The sequence below is a fragment of the Rhinopithecus roxellana genome, chromosome 20, assembly GCF_007565055.1.
Source record: "Rhinopithecus roxellana isolate Shanxi Qingling chromosome 20, ASM756505v1, whole genome shotgun sequence".
In the NCBI taxonomy this organism is placed as follows: domain Eukaryota; kingdom Metazoa; phylum Chordata; class Mammalia; order Primates; family Cercopithecidae; genus Rhinopithecus; species Rhinopithecus roxellana.
In genome coordinates, this window is record NC_044568.1 from 9,021,844 (window position 1) to 9,040,320 (window position 18,477).

An 18,477-nucleotide genomic window follows, 5' to 3' on the forward strand; every position below is an offset into this window, starting at 1 on the left:
GGCTGAGGCTGCAGCCTCCTAAGACATGAGCAGTTACAACCATACTCCCCAGCTGTGAGCCCTATCTGATGCTGCTAGGTGAAGGGTCAGAGCCTGTAGTGGCTGGAAGAAAATGTCACAAGCTCTCAGCCTCTCTCAAAGCCCTGGCCAAGTATAAAACAGAGCAGGAAGGTCCTTTCCCCTTTCACCCCTTTACTGCCCCGAAAGGAAGAACAGAGAACAGGGGCTCTTTCTTCTTCTGGGCTCTGTTGCCTCCCCAGGCCCTTCCCTGCATTAGACACAAGACACGGATGGCCGACTCCCCCTTAAATAGCTGTTTATTTGGCAGTGTGCTGGAAAGGGTGATGGACTTAGCATTCACAGACGACACCATACACCACTGTCACGAGGGAGGCAAGAGCGCGGGCAAGCCAGTCTGGAGCCCCGAGGAGGAGGCCCCCTCTTCAAGAGTGGGAGGGGGCGGGGCCTGGAGTGTTGGGGGCAGCCTGGGAACACCTCTGCTTAATAGGCGTGGTTAGAGATGAAGAGGGACTCGCTGGCAGCAGCCCCGGCATGACCGCTCGGGGTGTACTTTCCTTGACAGGCAAGGCTGTTGGCCTAAGTGGGGAGAGGGGTGGAGTGAGAAGGACTCTTCTCCAAGTCCCGTCCACCCAGAGACCCTGCCCAGCTCCTGCCTATCCTTACCAGGGCTCGCTTGACGTACTCCTCCTGTGCAGCCTTCAGGTTCTCCTTCTTCCCACCCCAGGCCTTCAGGGCAGAGGCCTGCAGGGCTCGGCCATAAGAGAAGGTCAGGGCCCAGGGCTTCAGCAGGGGGCACTTGTTAATGGCATTGAGGTTGATGGATGCCTCCTCCTCACTCTGGCCTCCAGACAGGAAGGTGATCCCTGTAGAGCAGGGACGAGAGGCTGTGGTCAGAGACCCAGGAAGCTGGCAGGAGCTGGTAGAAGCTGCCATGGAAATCCGTCCAAATGGGCATAGGGTTGTGGGTAGAGCTCATCTACTGCCTAGAGGTCAAGATGAGAGTGTGGGCCTCACCAGTGACAGCCGGGGGGACTGTGCGGCGCAGCGCTGTGACGGTCGCCATGGCAATCTCCTCATGAGAAAACTTCTGGGTGCAAGCGTGCCCTGGGGTGACCATATTGGGCTTCAGCAAGGTGCCTTCCAGGTAGATGTGGTGGTCGCTCAGAGCCTTGTAGACAGCAGCCAGCACCTGGAGCAGAGCAGGGGCATGGTGGAGTAGTGGGGTGGAGGGGAGGATAGGGGTTAGCCCCAGGGTCCCCGCCCAGTCACCTTGCACTGGTCAGGCAGGCAGTCACTTACCTTCTCGGTCACATACTGGCAGCGCTTCAAGTCATGGTCCCCATCAGGGAGGATCTCAGGCTCCACGATGGGCACAATGCCATTCTGCAGGGTGAGAGACAGGGTCACTGAGGCCTCCTAACCTGGAGTCCCACCTACAGCTCTCCATAGTCATTGTTGAAAACCGTATCTCGATGATGCCAGGGACTCAGGCTTCAAAGCCCTCAGCAGATTACAGGAGACAGGCGCCTCCTCAGATTCACCCACAATCCCTCCTTAGCCCCTCTGCCTCGAACAGCCCTTGAGTGTCCTCCATGGGCCAAAACTGATGCTTGCTTTAGGGGAGATAGGCATCATGGCAGGTGACTGGCAAGTTAACGACACTGGAACCAAATGAGGTGGGAGGTGGCCTATTGGGGACCTGCAGGCCCACCTGCTGGCAGATGCTGGCATAACGGGCCAGGACATTGGCATTTTCCATGATGGCGAGGGCTGAGGGGGTGTGTTCCCCAATCTTCAGCACACAACGCCACTTGGCGAAGTCAGCTCCATCCTTCTTGTACTGGGCACAGCGCTCAGACAGCCCATCCAACCCTAAGAGAAGATGGAGGGGTCAGAGCACGGTGCGGAGGGGCATGTGGTTTCCACTCCTCTTGGCACCCAAACCTACTCTGGTTGGGTTCGTAGGGCAGAGAATCAAACAGTTCTCACCTTGGGTGGTAGTCTCGCCATTTGTCCCTGCCAGGGGAACCACGCCCTTGTCTACCTGTTGGGGTCGGGGTAACAGCATTAATACACAGGAAATGACCTCCAGTATCCTTCCCACTGTTGCCCCGGCTGGAGTACAGTGGTGGGATCTCAGCTCACTGAAGCCTCCACTTCCTGGGCTCAAGTGATCCTCCTGCCTCAGCCTAAGTAGCTGGGCATGAACCTCTTTCCTCTTCTTTAGCCCCAGTCTTCCCCCAAATTTACTTAATCTCTTAAATTGCATCTCAGGGCTGGCAAGTATTTTCACTTAGTTACAATTAAAGTATTTAGTTACTTAAGCCGGGTGCGGTGGCTCACGCCTGTAATCCCAGCACTTTGGGAGGCCGAGAAAAGCGGATCACGAGATCAGGAGATCGAGACCATCCTAGCTAACACGGTGAAACCCCGTCTCTACTAAAAATACAAAAAAAAAAATTAGCTGGGCGTTGTGGCAGGCGCCTGTAGTCCCAGCTACTCGGGAGGCTGAGGCAGGAGAATGGTGTGAACCTGGGAGGCAGAGCTTGCAGTGAGCTGAGATCGCACCACTGCACTCCAGCCTGGGCAACAGAGCCAGGCTGTCTCAAAAAAAAAAAAAAAAAAACCTACTTAAAATATTTAGTTACTAAAATACTTAGTTACAATTAAAATATTTTCACTTAGTTCACTTAGTAACAATCCTCTGAGACAGGATACACTGGGATGTTACTTGACAACAGAAATGTTGAGTGAATTGGGTGTCAGGAGACTGGGGCTCTGCCACTTACTCTGAACAAAACACTTCACTTCCCTGAGCTTCTGAGATTTTCATCTGTAAAAGGGGAATAATACTGTTCTCTTAGAACTGTGAGGATTAAAAATGTCGAGTAAATGCCCTAAGCCTGAAGCAGGCTCCATGCAAGTCTCTAGGCCTCCAATCCAGCATTCATTCCCTGCCTCACTAACCTGGATTTCCTTCCTCCATTTCCATCTCAAACCTCACGTCCTGAGGCCCTGCCCCTCACCTTGATGCCCACAACACCGCCCTTGGATTTTATAACTTGGGGGAAGGGACGACCATCATCCGCCTTCTGGTAGAGTGTCTCGTGGAAGAGGATGACACCCCCAATGCAGGGGTTCACTCGGTCGTCAGCTGTCAGCAGCAGCTGGCGGTAGAAGCGCCGGTTCTCCTCGGTGTTCTCGGTGCCAATGGACTGCAGCCTCTTGGCAATGCTCCCTGGGAGTGCCACATGGGAATTAGGGGACCAGCCTGTCACTCCTAACCCTGCACCCTCCACCCATTCTGTCTCCTGCCCGCACCAGTGGACTCATCTGCAGCCAGGATGCCCTTGCCGGGTGCCACGATGCGGTGAGCGATGTCAGACAGCTCCTTCTTCTGCTCCGGGGTCAGCGCTGGATATTGGTAGGGCATGGTGCTGGTGGTAGCAAGTTCCTGGGTACAGGAAACAGGGGAAGGACTAGTTAGCTGGGGTTTCCCATCATCTCCCAATGAGCAGGGCTCCTTGCCTGGAGGTCAGGGAAACATTCCCAACCTCCCCTGCCCCACACCCAGCAGGCCCTGGGGCGCTTCTGGTCCCCAGCTCTCCCGTAGGCCCAACTTCCCTATGCTAGGCCTGCCCCTGTACCTTTCCTAACTCTGTCTGGTGCTGGGTGTTGCCCAGCTGAGGGTGGAGTTGCGCACTGGCAACTGGGGGAAAGGAAAAGGCCATAGCCATAGACAGGTGGGTCATGTTGAAGCTGGACCCTTCTGGCTTGCGCCTTGCCATGGGGTCACCTTGCCTGAAAACAAAACCGAACCGGAGTATTTTAGAATGTAAAGATTGAATGGAGCCGAGGGCCCAACACCCTCGTGGGAAAGGGCCCAGATAAGGGAAAGGTCTGTGCTTCAAGCCACACAGCAACCCTGGAGCCAGATCTGAGATTAGAACCCAGCTCTTCTGACTGCCACTGGGGTGTTTCTTCCAATCCACCCAAGATCCCAGGGCTGGCCCGGGCTCCAAGTCTTCAAGGACATCCCAAGGTCAGGCTCTTCCCACAAGGGAGGGGGCGGGTGGTAGGAAAGGGGTATTAGGAAAAAGATAAGAGAGCAACGAGAAGCCCAGGAAAGGGCGGCCGAACAAGCCCTAGCCCGAGGCAAGGAAAGCGGTAAGCTTTGCCGTCGTCACTGTTCCTACGGGGCAAGGGCCTTCCCCTGAAAAATGCGCCTGTCGCTTCGCACGGCTGCAGCTGTTCCGGGCTCAGAATCAAGGTCGACCGATAAGGAGAGACAGGGAAAGTGTTAATGGGGCATCAAGCACCGTCGAGGGGTTTCCCCTCCTCACGAGGGGCGCCCCGTTTCCCAGGGCAGAAACCAACCTCCAGCTTGCAAGAACCCTGGGGCTGTACACGGGCCAGCCCCCACCCCTCAGTGGCTCTTAGGATCCCCGCCAGGGCTAAGGGGCCCTAATCCTTTGCCACAGGGGTCCCTGCAAGAAAACGGGAGGGGAATGGTCCTTCATCTCATCCGGCTTCCTCCCCCGCCATGAGTCAGCACGCACTGCCGCTGCATTGCGCAGTTATGGGACCTCAGGCTGGAGGAGCCAGAGAGCCTGTGTGTGGCTGGTAGTAGGGAGACGCTGGCATGGGGTGGGGGTGCTCCACGAGGACGCCCAACCCGCCACTGCCCCCAAGATCCCTCTCCAAGGTCCCTGGTCCCTGCACGTGAAGAGGGACGCTCACCTGGCACAGGAGAGGGGCGGGTGTGCAGGGTGCGGCGGCAGAGGGCGGCGGGCTGGCGAGTGGACTCAGGGTGCGAACGCGGAACTCGTCACCAGTACCCCTTCTGCGGCGCGTTCCGAGAGGAACGCAGCCGATTCAGCCTCGGAGGGGGCGGCGCAGGGGGCGGGAAGGAGGAAGGCAGCGCCTGGCCTTTTAAAGGCACCACTCCGCCCCCCGCCGAGCATTTTCCTTTACGAGGAGCGGGTGGCGTCCAATTGCAGGCGATAGACTGGGCTACGGACCGCCCCTGGGAGGCACAGCCCAGAGGCCGCAGTAGGAAGGGGCGGGCGCCGAGAACACGATCCTTCCCCACCCCCCTCGGACGTGACTCGGGCCACATCCCGCGGGTCGCCAGGGCCCGCCCCTCCGCTCCTTTCCCCCGAGCCTGGCGCGCTCTGGGGCGCCGTGACTCAGCCAGAATGTTGGCACTGGAGAAGGGGGAGACCGGGAAGTGGGGGATGCGAATGGAAGAGTCGGAAACTAAGGAGGCTGAGTTTCGTCGCCCAGGCCGGGCCCGCGGCCCTTCGGGCCTCGCGGCTGCAGCGCGTGCCACCATCGGGGCCACATCGCGCAGTCGTGCGTCAGCCTGCCTCGCCCGCGGGCTGGATCCGCGCGGAGCCGATCCCCAGTCACTGGCCCAGGCGTAACAGAGGCGGAGGAAAGGGCAGCGAGAGGACGCGCAGGGAGCGCGAGAGGGCAGCGGAGCTGGCGCAGCGCAGAGGCGAGGCCTCCTGGTGCGAGCTCCGGGCGGGCAGGCCGGCCGGCCGGGCTGGGTCGCGCATGCGTGCGCGCTCTCCGCCCGGGCCGCCGCAGCCAGGCTGGTAGTCTGCGCCACCGAAAACCAGAATGCGCGGCTATGGACCGGCGGCTGCTCGGCCTCGGGCATGCGGGGCCACAGTTCCTGCCAAACGTCCACCTTGCGCCTGACTTCCTTCTCCAAAATAAACTCCATTCCCGAACTGATCTGTCTCCCAGATGCTTAGCCCCCTGCTCCTACCGTCCAAGTCTTCCCTCCTCACCCGGACCCATCTGGACCCTGTCGGCCCAACCCCATCCCCACCCCGGCCCGGTCCTGCAAGGGGCCCACCTGCGGCAAGGCTGAAGGAGCCGGCAGAGCCTGGTCAGCAGCGAGTGAGCCAGGGGTGCCCGGGCTGGGTTATAAGGCGGCTCCTGCCGGCCCCACACGTGTCCCCGACCTTCTCCGATGACCCCTGCCCTTTTTCCGCCACAGATTCTCTGGCAGGGACCTATATTTAGGGAAACCTGAAGCCCCTGACATTCACACCAGCCTGGGGCCCGGCATGGAGGAAGGGAGAGGAAGCCTTGGGTCGGCCCTATTGACGGGGAGGGAGCCCTTGCCCACTCACCGGTGCTTCGGAGGAAATTTCTTCTTTGGAAATCCAGACGGAGGCCCTTGATTGTCAAGAGAAATAAATCTTTGGCCAGGGGCCTGTGGGAGGGAAAGGGGTGAGGGGACTCAGATCACGTGGCCTCCTGCCACCCTCTCTGACTCCTAATCTCTCTCCTCCCCCGACTCCCTGCCGTGATGGTGGCTGTTCTGATTCTCTGGAGCCCTGGTTTTTTTTAGGAAGGAGAGCAGATACTGGCACTACACTCACCTCCTAAAATAACCGAGAGTCCGTGGACGGAGGGTGGTCGGGCACCCTTGTGTACCCGGTACTCAAGGGCCAGGCTCCTCCTATAACACTTGTGTGTGGTGAGCAGCGCCACCCCCCTGCCCACCTTCAAACAGAATCGTTGACGTGGGGAGGGGAAGGGGAGCCGGGACACCTGCCCGAGCAGTAGCCCCTCTCTCTTCTGGCCCTCCAGAGGAGCTGCCGTCCAGTTGGCCAAGAGTCCTGCGCTGCAGGGAGCCAGGCCCCGCACTGCCACTTCCAGTTCCCAGGCCTGGGTGCTGGGCAGGCCATTTGTGGTTCCAGTGGCCTGGAGAAAGGCTCTTCAGGGAGGAGGGCCCACACTGGGCCCTGGGGGCTGGCCGCTCCCCAGAGGGCAGGGGCCCTGGGTTCTCATCCGAGCTTGATCTCAAAGCAGAGACAGTTGAGGCTCTGGCAGTCGGGGAGCTGGCACGTACAGGCACAGTCACAGAGTGGGCAGCAGCGGGGGCAGTGAGGTGCCCAGTCCTGAGGGAGGAGAGAGAGGGGTGAGGGAGGTGGGATGGGGCCAAGCCTGTTGCTCTCTAAGGGGAGAAGGGAACAGAGAGGCCTGGGAAGTTCCACTTGCCCAGTGGAACAGAGGGTACTGTCCATCATTCCCAGAAACAAGAGCAATTCCCTGTGCTGGTGAAAAATCAGCAATGAGTCCTTGTTCTGAACAACTGAGTTCAGGAGCTAGAAGCAACGATTCGGGGTTCTCTCCTTCGCATTTTATGGGTGAGAAGACTGAGGACCAGAGATCAACTGGCCCTGGGTCCCATGCTAGAATTTGGGCCTTCCGGTGTCAAGCTCAAAAGATGGTTCTGCTACAGTCCCGGGGTCTGTGCAGTTGAGGCAGTAGACAGAGAAAGCACATACATTCTTCTGTCCATCATGAAAATGACTTGTGGGCTTTATGGACTTCTTTAGCATGAGACCAAACTATAGGGTCTCATTCACTATTTTTGTGCATCTGCTCTCTGCAAGGAACAGACCGCATTCATGAATGATTTAAAAAATCTTTCCAGGTATCTTTGAAAATGGCAATTTGCATATTTTTCTTTTCTTTTCTTTTCTTTTTTGAGACACAGTCTCACTCTGTTGCCCACGGTGGAGTGCAATGATGCGATCTCAGCTCACTGCAACCTCCGCCTCCTGGGTTCAAGCAATTCTTCTGCCTCAGCCTCCCAAGTAGCTGGAACTACAGGTGTGAGCCACCACACCCAGCTAATTTTTGTATTTGTAGTAGAGATGGGGGGTTTCACCATGTTGGTCAGGCTGGTCTCGAACTCCTGACCTCAGGTGATCCACCTGCCTTGGCCTCCCAAACTGTTGGGATTACAGGAGTGAGCAACTGTGCCCTGCCATATATATATATATTTTTTTCAAAACAGAGTTTCATTCTTGTTGCCCAGGCTGGAGCTCAATGGTGCAATCTTGGCTCACTGCAACCTCCACCTCCAGGTTCAAGTGGTTCTCCTGCCTCAGTGTCTCAAGTAGGTGGGATTACAGGCATGCGCCACCACACCTGGCTAATTTTGTATTTTTAGTCGAGAAGGGGTTTTGCCATGTTGACCAGGCTGGTCTTGAACTCCTGACCTCAGGTGATCTGCCCACCTCGGCCTCCCAAAGTGCTGGGATTACAGGCATGAACCACCATGGTTGGCCCATTTTTTGTATTTTTTTGTAGAGACAGGGTTTCATCATGTTGCCCAGGCTAGTTTCAAACTCCTAGGCTAAACCCACCTCGGTCTGCCAACATGCTGGGATTACAGGCATGCACCACTGCACCCAACCAATTTTAATGTTTTCTTTTTCTTTCTTTTTTTTTTTTTTTGAGATGGAGTCTCGCTCTGTCGCTCAGGCTGGAGTGCAGTGGCCGGATCTCGGCTCACTGCAAGCTCCGCCTCCTGGGTTCATGCCATTCTCCTGCCTCAGCCTCCCGAGCAGCTGGGACTACAGGTGCCCACCACCACGCCCGGCTAGTTTTCTGTATTTTTTTTTAGTAGAGACGGGGTTTCACGTGTTAGCCAGGATGGTCTCTATCTACTGACCTCGTGATCCACCCGTCGCGGCCTCCCAAAGTGCTGGGATTACAGGCTTGAGCCACCGCGCCCGGACTAATGTTTTCAAAAGAATTAGATCTGTTTGTTTTTGGGTTTTTTTTTTTTTTTTTTTGAGACAGAGTCTTGCTCTCTCACCCAGGCTGGAGTGCAATAGCAGGATCTCAGCTCACTGCAACCTCTGCCTCCCGGGTTCAAGTGATTCTCCTGTCTCAGCCTCCTGAGTAGCTGGAATTACAGGTGCCCGCCAGTACACCCAGCTAATTTTTGTATTTTTAGTAGAAACAGGGTTTCACCATGTTAGTCAGGCTGGTCTTGAACTCCTGACCTCAGGTGATCCACCCACCTTGGCCTCCCAAAGTGCTGGGATTACAGGTGTGAGCCACCGCACCCGGCCTTATATCTTTTAATTATCAGAATCCTGAGTAATGGGCTTCTTTACAAAAGAGAAAATGGATGGCTGGACAAGGTGGCTCACGCCTGTAATCCCAACAACTTGGGAGGCCAAGGTGGGCGGATCACTTGAGGTCAGGAATTCAAGACCAGCTGGGCTAACATGGCGAAACCTCTTCTCGACTAAAAACACAAAAATTAGCTGGGCGTGGTGGCATGCACCTGTAATCCCAGCTACTCAGAAGCCTGAAGCAGGAGAATCGCTTGAGCTTGGGAGGCAGAGGTTGCAGTGAGCCGAGATCGACCCACTGCACTCCAGCCTGGGCAACAGAACAAGACTCTGCCTCAAAAAAAAAAAAAAAAAAAAAGAAGAAGCTGGGTGTGGTGGCTCACGCCTGTAATCCCAGCACTTAGGGAGGCTGAGGCGGGCAGATCACGAGGTCAGTAGATCGAGACCATCCTGGCTAAGATGGTGAAACCCCATCTCTACTAAAAATAAAAAAAAATCAGCCGGGTGTGGTGGCCTGCGCCTGGAGTCCCAGCTACTCGGGAGGGCGAGACAGGAGAATTTCTTGAACCCAAGCAATTGGGCGACAGAGCGAGACTTGGTCTCAGAAGAAAAAAAAAAGGAAATGGAGGCATAGACAGAGAGGCAAGTGATGAGACTGGAGCTGGGATGTACAGTCCTGCCTGCGATCCCCCTTGAGCCCTCTGCCTCCCAGTGCCACGAGCATCAGCCTCTCTCTGGGTCTGCCAGGGCGGGGGCAGCTCATCCCATATTCTCCACTGAGCTAGCACAGGACTTATGCTCAGCAGGCGTCTGAGATATAAATGAATGCTGAATGAATGGATGAATCTAAGCATATCATTTGCCTTCTTCAGGCAAAGAAGAAAGAAGAGGGCTTCTCAGCTCCTGAAGGAAACAAGGTCTGTCTCTTGGGGAATAGGAACAGCATGTACTTAGAGGCAAGAAGGGAGAACTGGTCTATCCAGTGCACTGCTGTCCTCCCCTGGGACAGGGATGACCTGCAGCTGCCTTAGGCATGGGCTGGAGTCAGGCCAAATGGCTGAAGTGGCCCAGGATGGCTGTGTGACAGAAGACTGGCTCCTTGAGGCCAGAGGCAGAGGTAGTGACAGTCACAGTTGTACAGTTCAATCAGAAACTTGGCCAAGCCAGGAATAGGGGAATGACCTTTCCAATAGCTGAGGTTTCGGGGTGCAGTGTCAGATGGCTGCTGAGATCAGATGTCACTAGGGGCTGCAGTGAGGGGAGGGGACCTGCCACCTGCAGGGACAGGGGTCTGAACTGGGCTGTGTTACTGTCAACAGAACTGCCTCCTGGTGGGAGGCTAGAACTGTCATGGTGGAAGGGAGAGAGAACTGATTTTCCTGTGTTTGATGAGGGTGTGATTTGGGGTGTCTCTAGGGAGTCCCAGTGTGGGGATGAAATCGCTTCTGCGGGTTTTTGAAGGACCACACCATCATTCCGTGGCTGAGAGAGGCTCTGCTGCCATTACCTCAGAAAAGAGGGTATTAAAAGTATTTCTTGGCTCTCTCCCTTGGAAGGGTTTAGATCTTGTCATTAATAACTGGCTAATGGATTTCTCAACTGTTACAAGCAGCCATGTGGCTTCTGGAAGGAATCTGCTGTTTAAGTACATTAAACAAGGACTCCGCAAGACTGTTAACCCTTGTGTCTCTCCTGGCTCTCAGGAGAGTTTTTCACTTGAATTTTTCCCGTTGACTCTGACAGCCAGCCATCATCATAGAGATGGTTAAAGCTCAGCCCCTAGAGTCAGTAAGGCCTCGGTTTGAACCTCAGCCTGGCTAATTCATGTTTTCAGCTCTCGGTTTCCTCATTTCTGCAACAAATATAACACCTAAGGCTGGGTGCAGTGGCTCACACCTGTAATTCCAGCACTTTGGGAGGCCGAGGCGGGCGGACCACCTGAGATCAGGAGTTTAAGATTAGACTGGCCAACATGGTGAAACATCATCTCTATTAAAAATACAGAAATTGCCGGGTGCAGTGGCTCACGCCTGTAATCCCAGCACTTTGGGAGGCCGAGGCGGGTGGAGTGCCTGAGCTTGGGAGTTCGAAACCAGCCTGGGCAACATGGCAAAACCTCGTCTCTACTAAAAATACAAAAAATTAGCAGGGTGTGGTGGCAGACACCTGTAATCCCAGCTACTCAGGAAGCTAAGGCAGGAGAATCGCTTGAACCCAGGAGGCGGAGGTTGCAGTGAGCAAAGATCATGTCACTGCACTGCAGCCTGGCAACAGAGCGAGACTGTCTAAAAAACAAACAAACAAACAAAAATTAGCTGGGCATGGTGGCACATGCCTGTGGTCCCAGCTACTCGGGAGGCTGAGGTGGGAGACTTGCTTAAACCTGGAAGGTGGAGATTGCAGTGAGCCGAGATTGTTTTACTGCACTCCAGCCCGGGCAACAGAGTGAGACTCCATCTCAAAAGAATAAAATAGGCTGGGCGCAGTGTCTCACGCCTGTAATTCCAGAACTTTGGGAGGCTGAGGCAGGCGGATCACAAGGTCAGATCGAGAGCATCCTGGCTAACATGGTGAAACCCCGTCTCTACTAAAAATACAAAAAATTAGTTGGACGTGGTGGTGGGCACCTGTAGTCCCAGCTATTGGGGAGGCTGAGGCAGGAGAATGGCGTGAACCCGGGAGGCAGAGCTTGCAGTGAGCCGAGATCTCTCCACTGCACTCCAGCCTGGGCGACAGAGCAAGACTCTCTCAAAAAAAAAAAAAAAAAAAAAAAAGAATAAAATAAAATGAACAAATATAACACCTACTTCATAAGGTCATTTTGGGGAATTGGTGGAAAGAACTAAGCATGATGCCTGGTAAGTAGTGAGTGCTGGATGAAAGAGAGCTGTTCTTGGCCGGGCACGGCAGCTCACGCCTGTAATCCCAGCACTTTGTAAGGCCAAGGCAGGGGGATCGCCTGAGGTCAGGAGTTCATGACCAACCTGATCAACATGGTGAAACCCTGTCTCTACTAAAAATACAAAATTTAGCCAGGCATGGTGGCAGGTGCCTGTAATCTCAGCTACTTGGGAGGCTGAGTTAGGAGAATCACTTGAACCTGGGAGGCGGAGGTTGCAGTGAGCCGAGATCGCACCACTGCATTCCAGCCTGGGCGACAGAGGGAGCACCGCACTCCAGCCTGGGCAACAGAGGGAGACCCTGTCTGGAAAAAAAAAAAGAAAGAAAGAAAGAAAAAGAAAGAGAGCTATTCTTATCATAGCTTCTTCCCTCAGCAGTGGTTCTTAACCTGGTGTGCATCAGAATCATGTGAGAACTTGTAAAAGATTCACAAACTCTAGCCCCAGCCCAGACCTGAGTGTGGGGCCTAAGATGCCTGGCTTTCAAGTCCCATACCTGTTTCTGACCACATGCAGGGCTAAGCAACCACTGCTCCAGAGCACGCCATTTCTCATCCTCTGTTGTAATGGCCTAGTTATTTCTCTCTCCATCACCAGAATGGAAGCCCTACGAGGATGGGGACCTTCTCTGTCTTGTTTCTGCTGAGTCCCCAGGGCCCTAGACAGTGCGTCAATTCAATAGTAACTCCATAAATCTTTGGTGAGTGAGTCAATGAATGAATGAATGAATGAGAACCTTGCAACATGCACATGAAAGAAGCAGAGCAGGCCAGGCATGGTGGCTCACGCCTGTAATCCCAGCACTTTGTGAGGCCAAGGCGGGTGGATCACGAGGTTAGGAGATTAAGACCATCCTGGCTAACACGATGAAAACCCATCTCTACTAAAAATACAAAAAATTAGCCAGTTGTGGTGGCACACGCCTGTAATCCTAGCTACTCGGGAGGCTGAGACAGGAGAATCGCTTGAACCCAGGAGGCGGAGGTTGAAGTGAGCCAAGATCGCACCACTGCACTGCAGCGTGGGTGACAGAACGAGACTCCGTCTCAAAAAAAAAATAACCCACAGAAGCAGAGCAGGCGAGCAGGCAGGTTTCTCCCTCAGTAACGAAGAGAAACCTGGGTTTCTGTTCCGGCTGGTCCAGTCATATAACCTCCAAGTCACTCCAGCCTCCATAAGCCTCAGTGTCTACAGCTGCCACGTGGCAAGACATTTGTAACCTTCCTGGCTGTTATTACAACAAAACTGAAGAGGGAGGGACTTAAATGTACTTTGTGGAAAGGCAGCTCAAGGACAGAAAGAATCTGCCCCGCCCTCCACCCTGCTAAATCCCTTCCTAGCTCCAGCAGAAACCGGAGAGGATCAGGCCCTGATGTCTCCAGGTTTTAAAGTTCCTGGGGAAGGTGGGAGGGCCCAGTCCATCCTTACAATGCACCTCACCCATCCTCTCTCCCAACGAGGCGATGAGTCCCTGGCTATTCACTTCAAGTAGACAGAAGGAGTAGGAGGCGGCATCCCCAGGACAGGGGGCCAGAAATCATTTTATAATGGAGCATCTCCTATAAGACAGGAGGTTGTTTTGTTTTGTTTTGTTTTTGAGACGGAGTCTCACTCTGTCACCCAGGCTGGAGTGCAGTGGCATGATCTCAGCTCACTGCAATCTCTACCTCCCGGGTTCAAGCAATTCTCCTGCCTCAGCCTTTCCAGTAGCTGGGATTACAGGTGAGTACCACTAGGCCACGACAGGAGTTTTCAGAACCCAAGGTCTCCTCCTTTTGCCCTTCTGCCCCTCAGCTCCAACCCTGGGACCCCTCTCCTGACTGCCCCTGGGAAACCAGAAGCCGATTTTCTGAAAAAGTGCTCCTTGCTCCACAATTTACTTCAAAACTGAAAACACGCCAGGGATTAGCACCAGTCATCGTGTGCCTAGGTTATGAATTTGCTTTTATCCTCCCCTTCCGCCCTAGGGAAGGAAGGTCACCACTCCAAGGGCAGGCACTTTGCTGTCTGAATCTCTGAGCCCAAAATAATCATTCCTCAGGAAGGTGGTCAATTACATTTAACATCTTTAAACCCACAAATGCAAATAGGCCTGTCTGCAAGCCAGGCTTCTCCCCTGAGGATTCTACTTCAGCTAACGCTGTGGAGCTATTTGTGATGCAAAACTCTCCTGCGTAACACTCTGGAGAAGCCACTAAACTTCCCTAAGCCAGCTTACTCCCCGCTGCAGGAGGGGGACAGTAACCCCTATGTGTCTGCATGCACAGGCAGGGATAGGTGGCCAAGTGTGATGTCAGGTTAAAAAGGGCAAGTAGAGGCTGAGCCCGGTGGCTCACATTTGTAATTCCAGCACTTTAGGAGGCCGAGGCAGGCAGATCACCTGAGGTCAGGAGTTGGAGACCAGCCTGACCAACATGGAGAAACCCCGTCTCTACTAACAATACAAAATTAGCCGGGTGTGGTGGCGCATCGCTGTAATCCCGGCTACTCGGGAGGCTGAGGCAGGAGAATCACTTGAACCCAGCAGGTGGAGACTGCAGTGAGCCGAGATGGCACCATTGCACTCTAGCCTGGGCAACAAGAGCAAGATTCGTCTCAAAAAAAAAAAAAAAAAAAGGGCAAGTAGAGGCTGGGCATAGGCATGGTGGCTTACACCTGTAATCCCAGTACTTTGGGAGGCTGAGGATGGCGGATCACTTGAGCCCAGAAGTTCAACACCAGCCTGGGAAACATCATGAAACCCCGTCTCTGCGAAAGATATAAACATTAACTGGGTGTGGTGGCATGCACCTGTAGTCTCAGCTACTCAGTAGGCTGAGGCTGAGGTGCGAGGATTGCTTGAGCCCAGGAGGTAGAGGCTGCAGTGAGCTATGATTGCACTACCGGACTCCAGCCTGGGTGACAAAGCAAGATCATATCTTAAAAAAGGTGGGGGATAGGGAGACAGTAGCAGGTATGATGAAATAACCTACGTGATAGCATCCCATTTTTGCCAAATAATAGTAAAATACAGCAGTGATAGTACTGTATATTAGTATATGAGAGATAACATATAAAACAGCAACTTTGGGATAGACAGCAGGTTTGTAAAGTGATTGGTACTTTCCATGTATTTCTATATGTATACTTTGTAAATAATACTTTCTGTAATCAGAAAAAACATAGGTTTTAAAAAATACCCAGCTCTCCAGGAGTTCAAGGCTGCAATGAACTGTGATTATGCCACTGCACTCTAGCCTGGGTGACAGACCAAGACTCTATTTCTAAAACAAAAAAAAAAAAGAAAAAAGGCCAGGCTTAGTGGCTCACGCCTGTAATCTTAGCACTTTGCTTTGGGAGGCTGAGGCGGGCAGATCACCAGGTCAGGTGTTCAAGACCAGCCTGGCCAACATGGTGAAACCCCATCTCTACTAAAAATAACAAAAATTAGCTGGGCGTGGTGGTGCACGCCTGTAATCTTAGCTACTCAGGAGGCTGAGGCAGAAGAACTGCTTGAACCCAGGAGGTGGAAGTTGCAGTGGGCTGAGATTACACCACTGCACTCCAGCCTGGGTGACAGAGCTAGACTCTGTCTCAAAAAAAAAAAAACAAACATGGCTAGGCCATGGTGGCTCACACCTGTAATCCCAGCACTTTGGGCAGCCAAGGTGGGTGGATCATTTGAGGTCAGGAGTTTGAGACCAGCCTGGCCAACATGGTGAAACCCCATCTATACTAAAAATACAAAAATTAGCTGTATGGTAGTTGTGTGTGCCTATAATCCCAGCTACTCAGGAGGCTGAGGCAGGAGAATCGCTTGAGCCTGGGAGGTGGAGGTTGCGGTGAGCCAAGATTGCGTTACAGCACTCCAGCCTGGGTAAGAGAGTGAGGCCCTGTCTCAAACAATAACAACAAAAATAAAGAAAAGAAAAGAAAAGAAAGAGAGAAAAAACTCAGCTCTGGAAGGAGGAAAGTAAAAAAAAAAACAAAAAAAAAACAAAAAAAAAACAAAAAACAAAAAAAAACGAAACTCAGTTTTCAGGGTTGTTGGGAAAACACAATGAGGTCAGTAAAGAGGCCCTATACCTGGAACATAGTTCATTCGGTGAACGGAAAGGAGCTGTGTGAGCTGTTTTTTGTTACCCACATCACCTTTCTCCGGCTGGCACCCTATTTTATTTTCTTCAAGTAGCTTTCACCAGACATTATCTAATAGGTTGTTTTTACCTGTCTCCACGTGACTCACACCCCGGAACCGTGCCTGGCCTTGAGAAGGTGCTCAGTAATAAATGTTGTTGAGCAAAAAAATGAATGCACTGATCATACCTAGATCAGGGCTCAGCGGGGCAGGGGGTAGGAATGGAACTCACAGCTCCGGTGGACTGGGGGCAGCAGGCATCCAGGAAGTGGGCCGGGCTAGGCAGAGGAAAGTCGCAGGCTTCTGCACAGGTCCAGCAGCAGTCTGGGGGCCCGGAGGCACCTTGCTTCCTGCAGGGGGAGCTACCATCCGCGCAGCAGCCCTGGGCCTAGATCACAGGGTTCAGGATGTGGAACAGGCAGCAGATAGTGACAGCCAAGCCAGCTTTCCCGAGGGGGCAGGAAAAGGTTTGGCTGGGGACAGGAGAGGAGGGACCCCCTGGTACTACAAAACGGATAGATGCAAGGGCTAAATGTCAAGTGTCTCAGGGTAAGAGCCTGCAGATGAAGGGACAGGTTACCGGAATGCCTCTTCCCCAGAGCCCACCCTTTATCCCCTACCAGACCCCTCACCAGCAGGCAGTGCCTAGTCAGCAGGACTAGACCCAGCAGCAACAAATAGATGCCCACAGCGATGAAGACGATGGCAGGGATGGGGAGCAGCAGGGGAGGGCTGCTGACAGGAGCCGGGGTTGGATTCCATGGACTAGAGGAGGCCTGGACGAGCACAGGAGGAAGGGGTGACAAGGAGGTGGAGAGGGGTTGCAGGAACATGGGAATACCATGAGGGACGCGGAGGTAGGTGGGAGAGGAACGGCCACCAGATGGTGGGGAGAGCGTCAATGGGACTACACCCTGACTCATTATCTTGTGCCCTGAGCCTGCCTTTTTCCCTATCATTTGCAGTTTAGCACTATCAAGCACTTCTGCATTCTAGAGTCTTCTAGCGCTTACTGATTTTCCTTCTGGAATGCCTCTCCAAAGAGATCTCTTGTCTCTGACTCCCCTGCCACTCCTTTACCATCCCTCAGCCCACATTACCAGCCCGTCATCCAACCTGCAATTTTTCCCCTTTTCCATACCAGATGTCCTTGTGTATCCCTCCCTCCCTTACAATCCATCAATGGCTCCCAGTAACTCACTTAAAACTTTTTCTTTTCTTTCTTTATTTTATTATTATTGAGATGGAGTCTCACTCTGTCACCCAGGCTGGAGGGCAATGGGGCGATCCCGGCTCATGCAACTTCTGCCACCCGGGTTCAAGGGATTCTCCTACTTCAGCCTCCCAAGTAGCTGGGATAAAAGGTGCACGCCACCACGCCCAGCTAATGTTTGTATTTTTAGTACAGAGGGGGTTTCGCCACGTTGGCCAGGCTGGTCTTGAACTCCTAATCTCAGGTGATCCACCCACCTTAGCCTCCCAAAGTGCTGGGATTCCAAGCATGAGCCACCGCACCTGGCCATTTTTCCTAGAGACAGTGTCTCACTCTGTCACCCAGGCTGGAATGCAGCGGCAAGATCATGGCTCGCTGCAGCTTCGAGCTCCTGGGCTTAAACGATCCCCCCACCTCAGCCTCCTCAGTAGCTGGAATTACAGGCGACAGCCACCACACCTGGCACTTAAAACTTATGTCAGTGACAAAATTCCCAGTTTAGTCCTGCCTACCTCTCTCCCTCCTTCTCTTCCAAACACATGATAGCCCTAGCAATTCCCCAAATGCTGTAGCCTCCCTCTCACCCCCAGGCTGTTTCCTCTGCCGGAAATGCCTTTTCTCCTGGATTACTTGGTCAACCTCCTCATCTTGCCAGGAATACCAGAAATGTGCTCTCCCGTGGGAAGTCCATTCCTGGCACTCTTCCTCACAGCTCTCGTCCTGAGCTGGCAGGGTGTAGTCTGTTTTGGGTAGAAGCCCCCTCCCCAGTCCGTGCTTGAAGGCAGGCCCAGTCGGGGTGAGGACAGGGCGCTGAGGGGGCTCAGAGAGGGGAAGGGGCCCGGACTTACGTCCATGGGGCAGGGCAGAGCCAGTCAATCCGGGAGCTGCAGAAGGAAGGTTCTGGGTCTCAGGGGCTGAGAGGCACCGTTAGACCGGGGTGCCCAACCCTCCTTCCCTTTCCTGTTTGGGGAAACTGAGGCCATCGCTGGGCCGGAGGGTGGAATTCGGGAAGGGGAATGGGAGGCGGGGGATCCGAGGCGGCGCCTTCCTCGCAGGGTCCAGCGCGCCCCAGACCACTCCCCTCTTCAGTCCCTACACCCCGGGCTTCCCCGGTCGGTCCGCCCCCATCACCTGCACCCTTGGGCCGCGGGCAATTCACGGATTCCGCGCCGAGCTGGGTCCAATAGGCCGAGGCGCCGGCTCCGCCCAGAAACCGTTCGCCGCATCCAGCTGTTGCCATGGTGACCAGAGCGGCGCGTTTTACGGCGGCCGCCGAGGCCCAAACTCCCTCCCGCCGCCTCGCGCCTCACGCCTCCCGCCTCCCGCCTG

At 54.1% G+C, this 18,477-nt stretch overlaps 2 protein-coding genes across 6 annotated transcripts; both read right to left on the bottom strand.

Annotated features, from left to right (window-relative positions):
* Positions 1-294: 294 nt before the first annotated feature.
* Positions 295-6,250, bottom strand: ALDOA (aldolase, fructose-bisphosphate A). 4 transcript variants are annotated; one of them, XM_030925010.1, is made up of 9 exons: positions 5,888-6,176; positions 3,343-3,475; positions 3,048-3,259; positions 2,011-2,065; positions 1,733-1,893; positions 1,321-1,404; positions 1,036-1,210; positions 685-884; positions 295-597 (listed from the first exon to the last, which is right to left on the bottom strand). In XM_030925010.1, exons 2-9 carry the CDS (start codon positions 3,452-3,454, stop codon positions 502-504), a joined length of 1,095 nt encoding a protein of 364 aa, XP_030780870.1. In that variant the 5' UTR covers positions 3,455-3,475; positions 5,888-6,176; the 3' UTR covers positions 295-501. The 4 variants fall into 4 exon arrangements, with proteins under 4 accessions (XP_030780870.1, XP_030780869.1, XP_030780872.1 ...); XM_030925009.1 differs by lacking the exon at positions 5,888-6,176 and adding an exon at positions 4,762-5,505; XM_030925012.1 differs by lacking the exon at positions 5,888-6,176 and adding an exon at positions 3,669-3,824.
* Positions 3,417-18,410, bottom strand: LOC115895231 (keratin-associated protein 10-2). Of its 2 annotated transcripts, XM_030925014.1 has the most exons (7): positions 18,280-18,410; positions 17,997-18,032; positions 16,568-16,711; positions 16,168-16,323; positions 6,420-6,941; positions 6,168-6,250; positions 3,417-3,475 (listed from the first exon to the last, which is right to left on the bottom strand). In XM_030925014.1, the coding sequence occupies exons 2-5, from the start codon at positions 18,000-18,002 to the stop codon at positions 6,828-6,830; spliced, it is 420 nt and encodes a 139-aa protein (XP_030780874.1). In that variant the 5' UTR covers positions 18,003-18,032; positions 18,280-18,410; the 3' UTR covers positions 3,417-3,475; positions 6,168-6,250; positions 6,420-6,827. The 2 variants fall into 2 exon arrangements, with proteins under 2 accessions (XP_030780874.1, XP_030780875.1); XM_030925015.1 differs by lacking the exons at positions 3,417-3,475; positions 6,168-6,250; positions 16,568-16,711 and having other exon boundaries at positions 6,801-6,941; positions 18,280-18,290.
* Between the last annotated feature and the right edge of the window lie 67 nt (positions 18,411-18,477).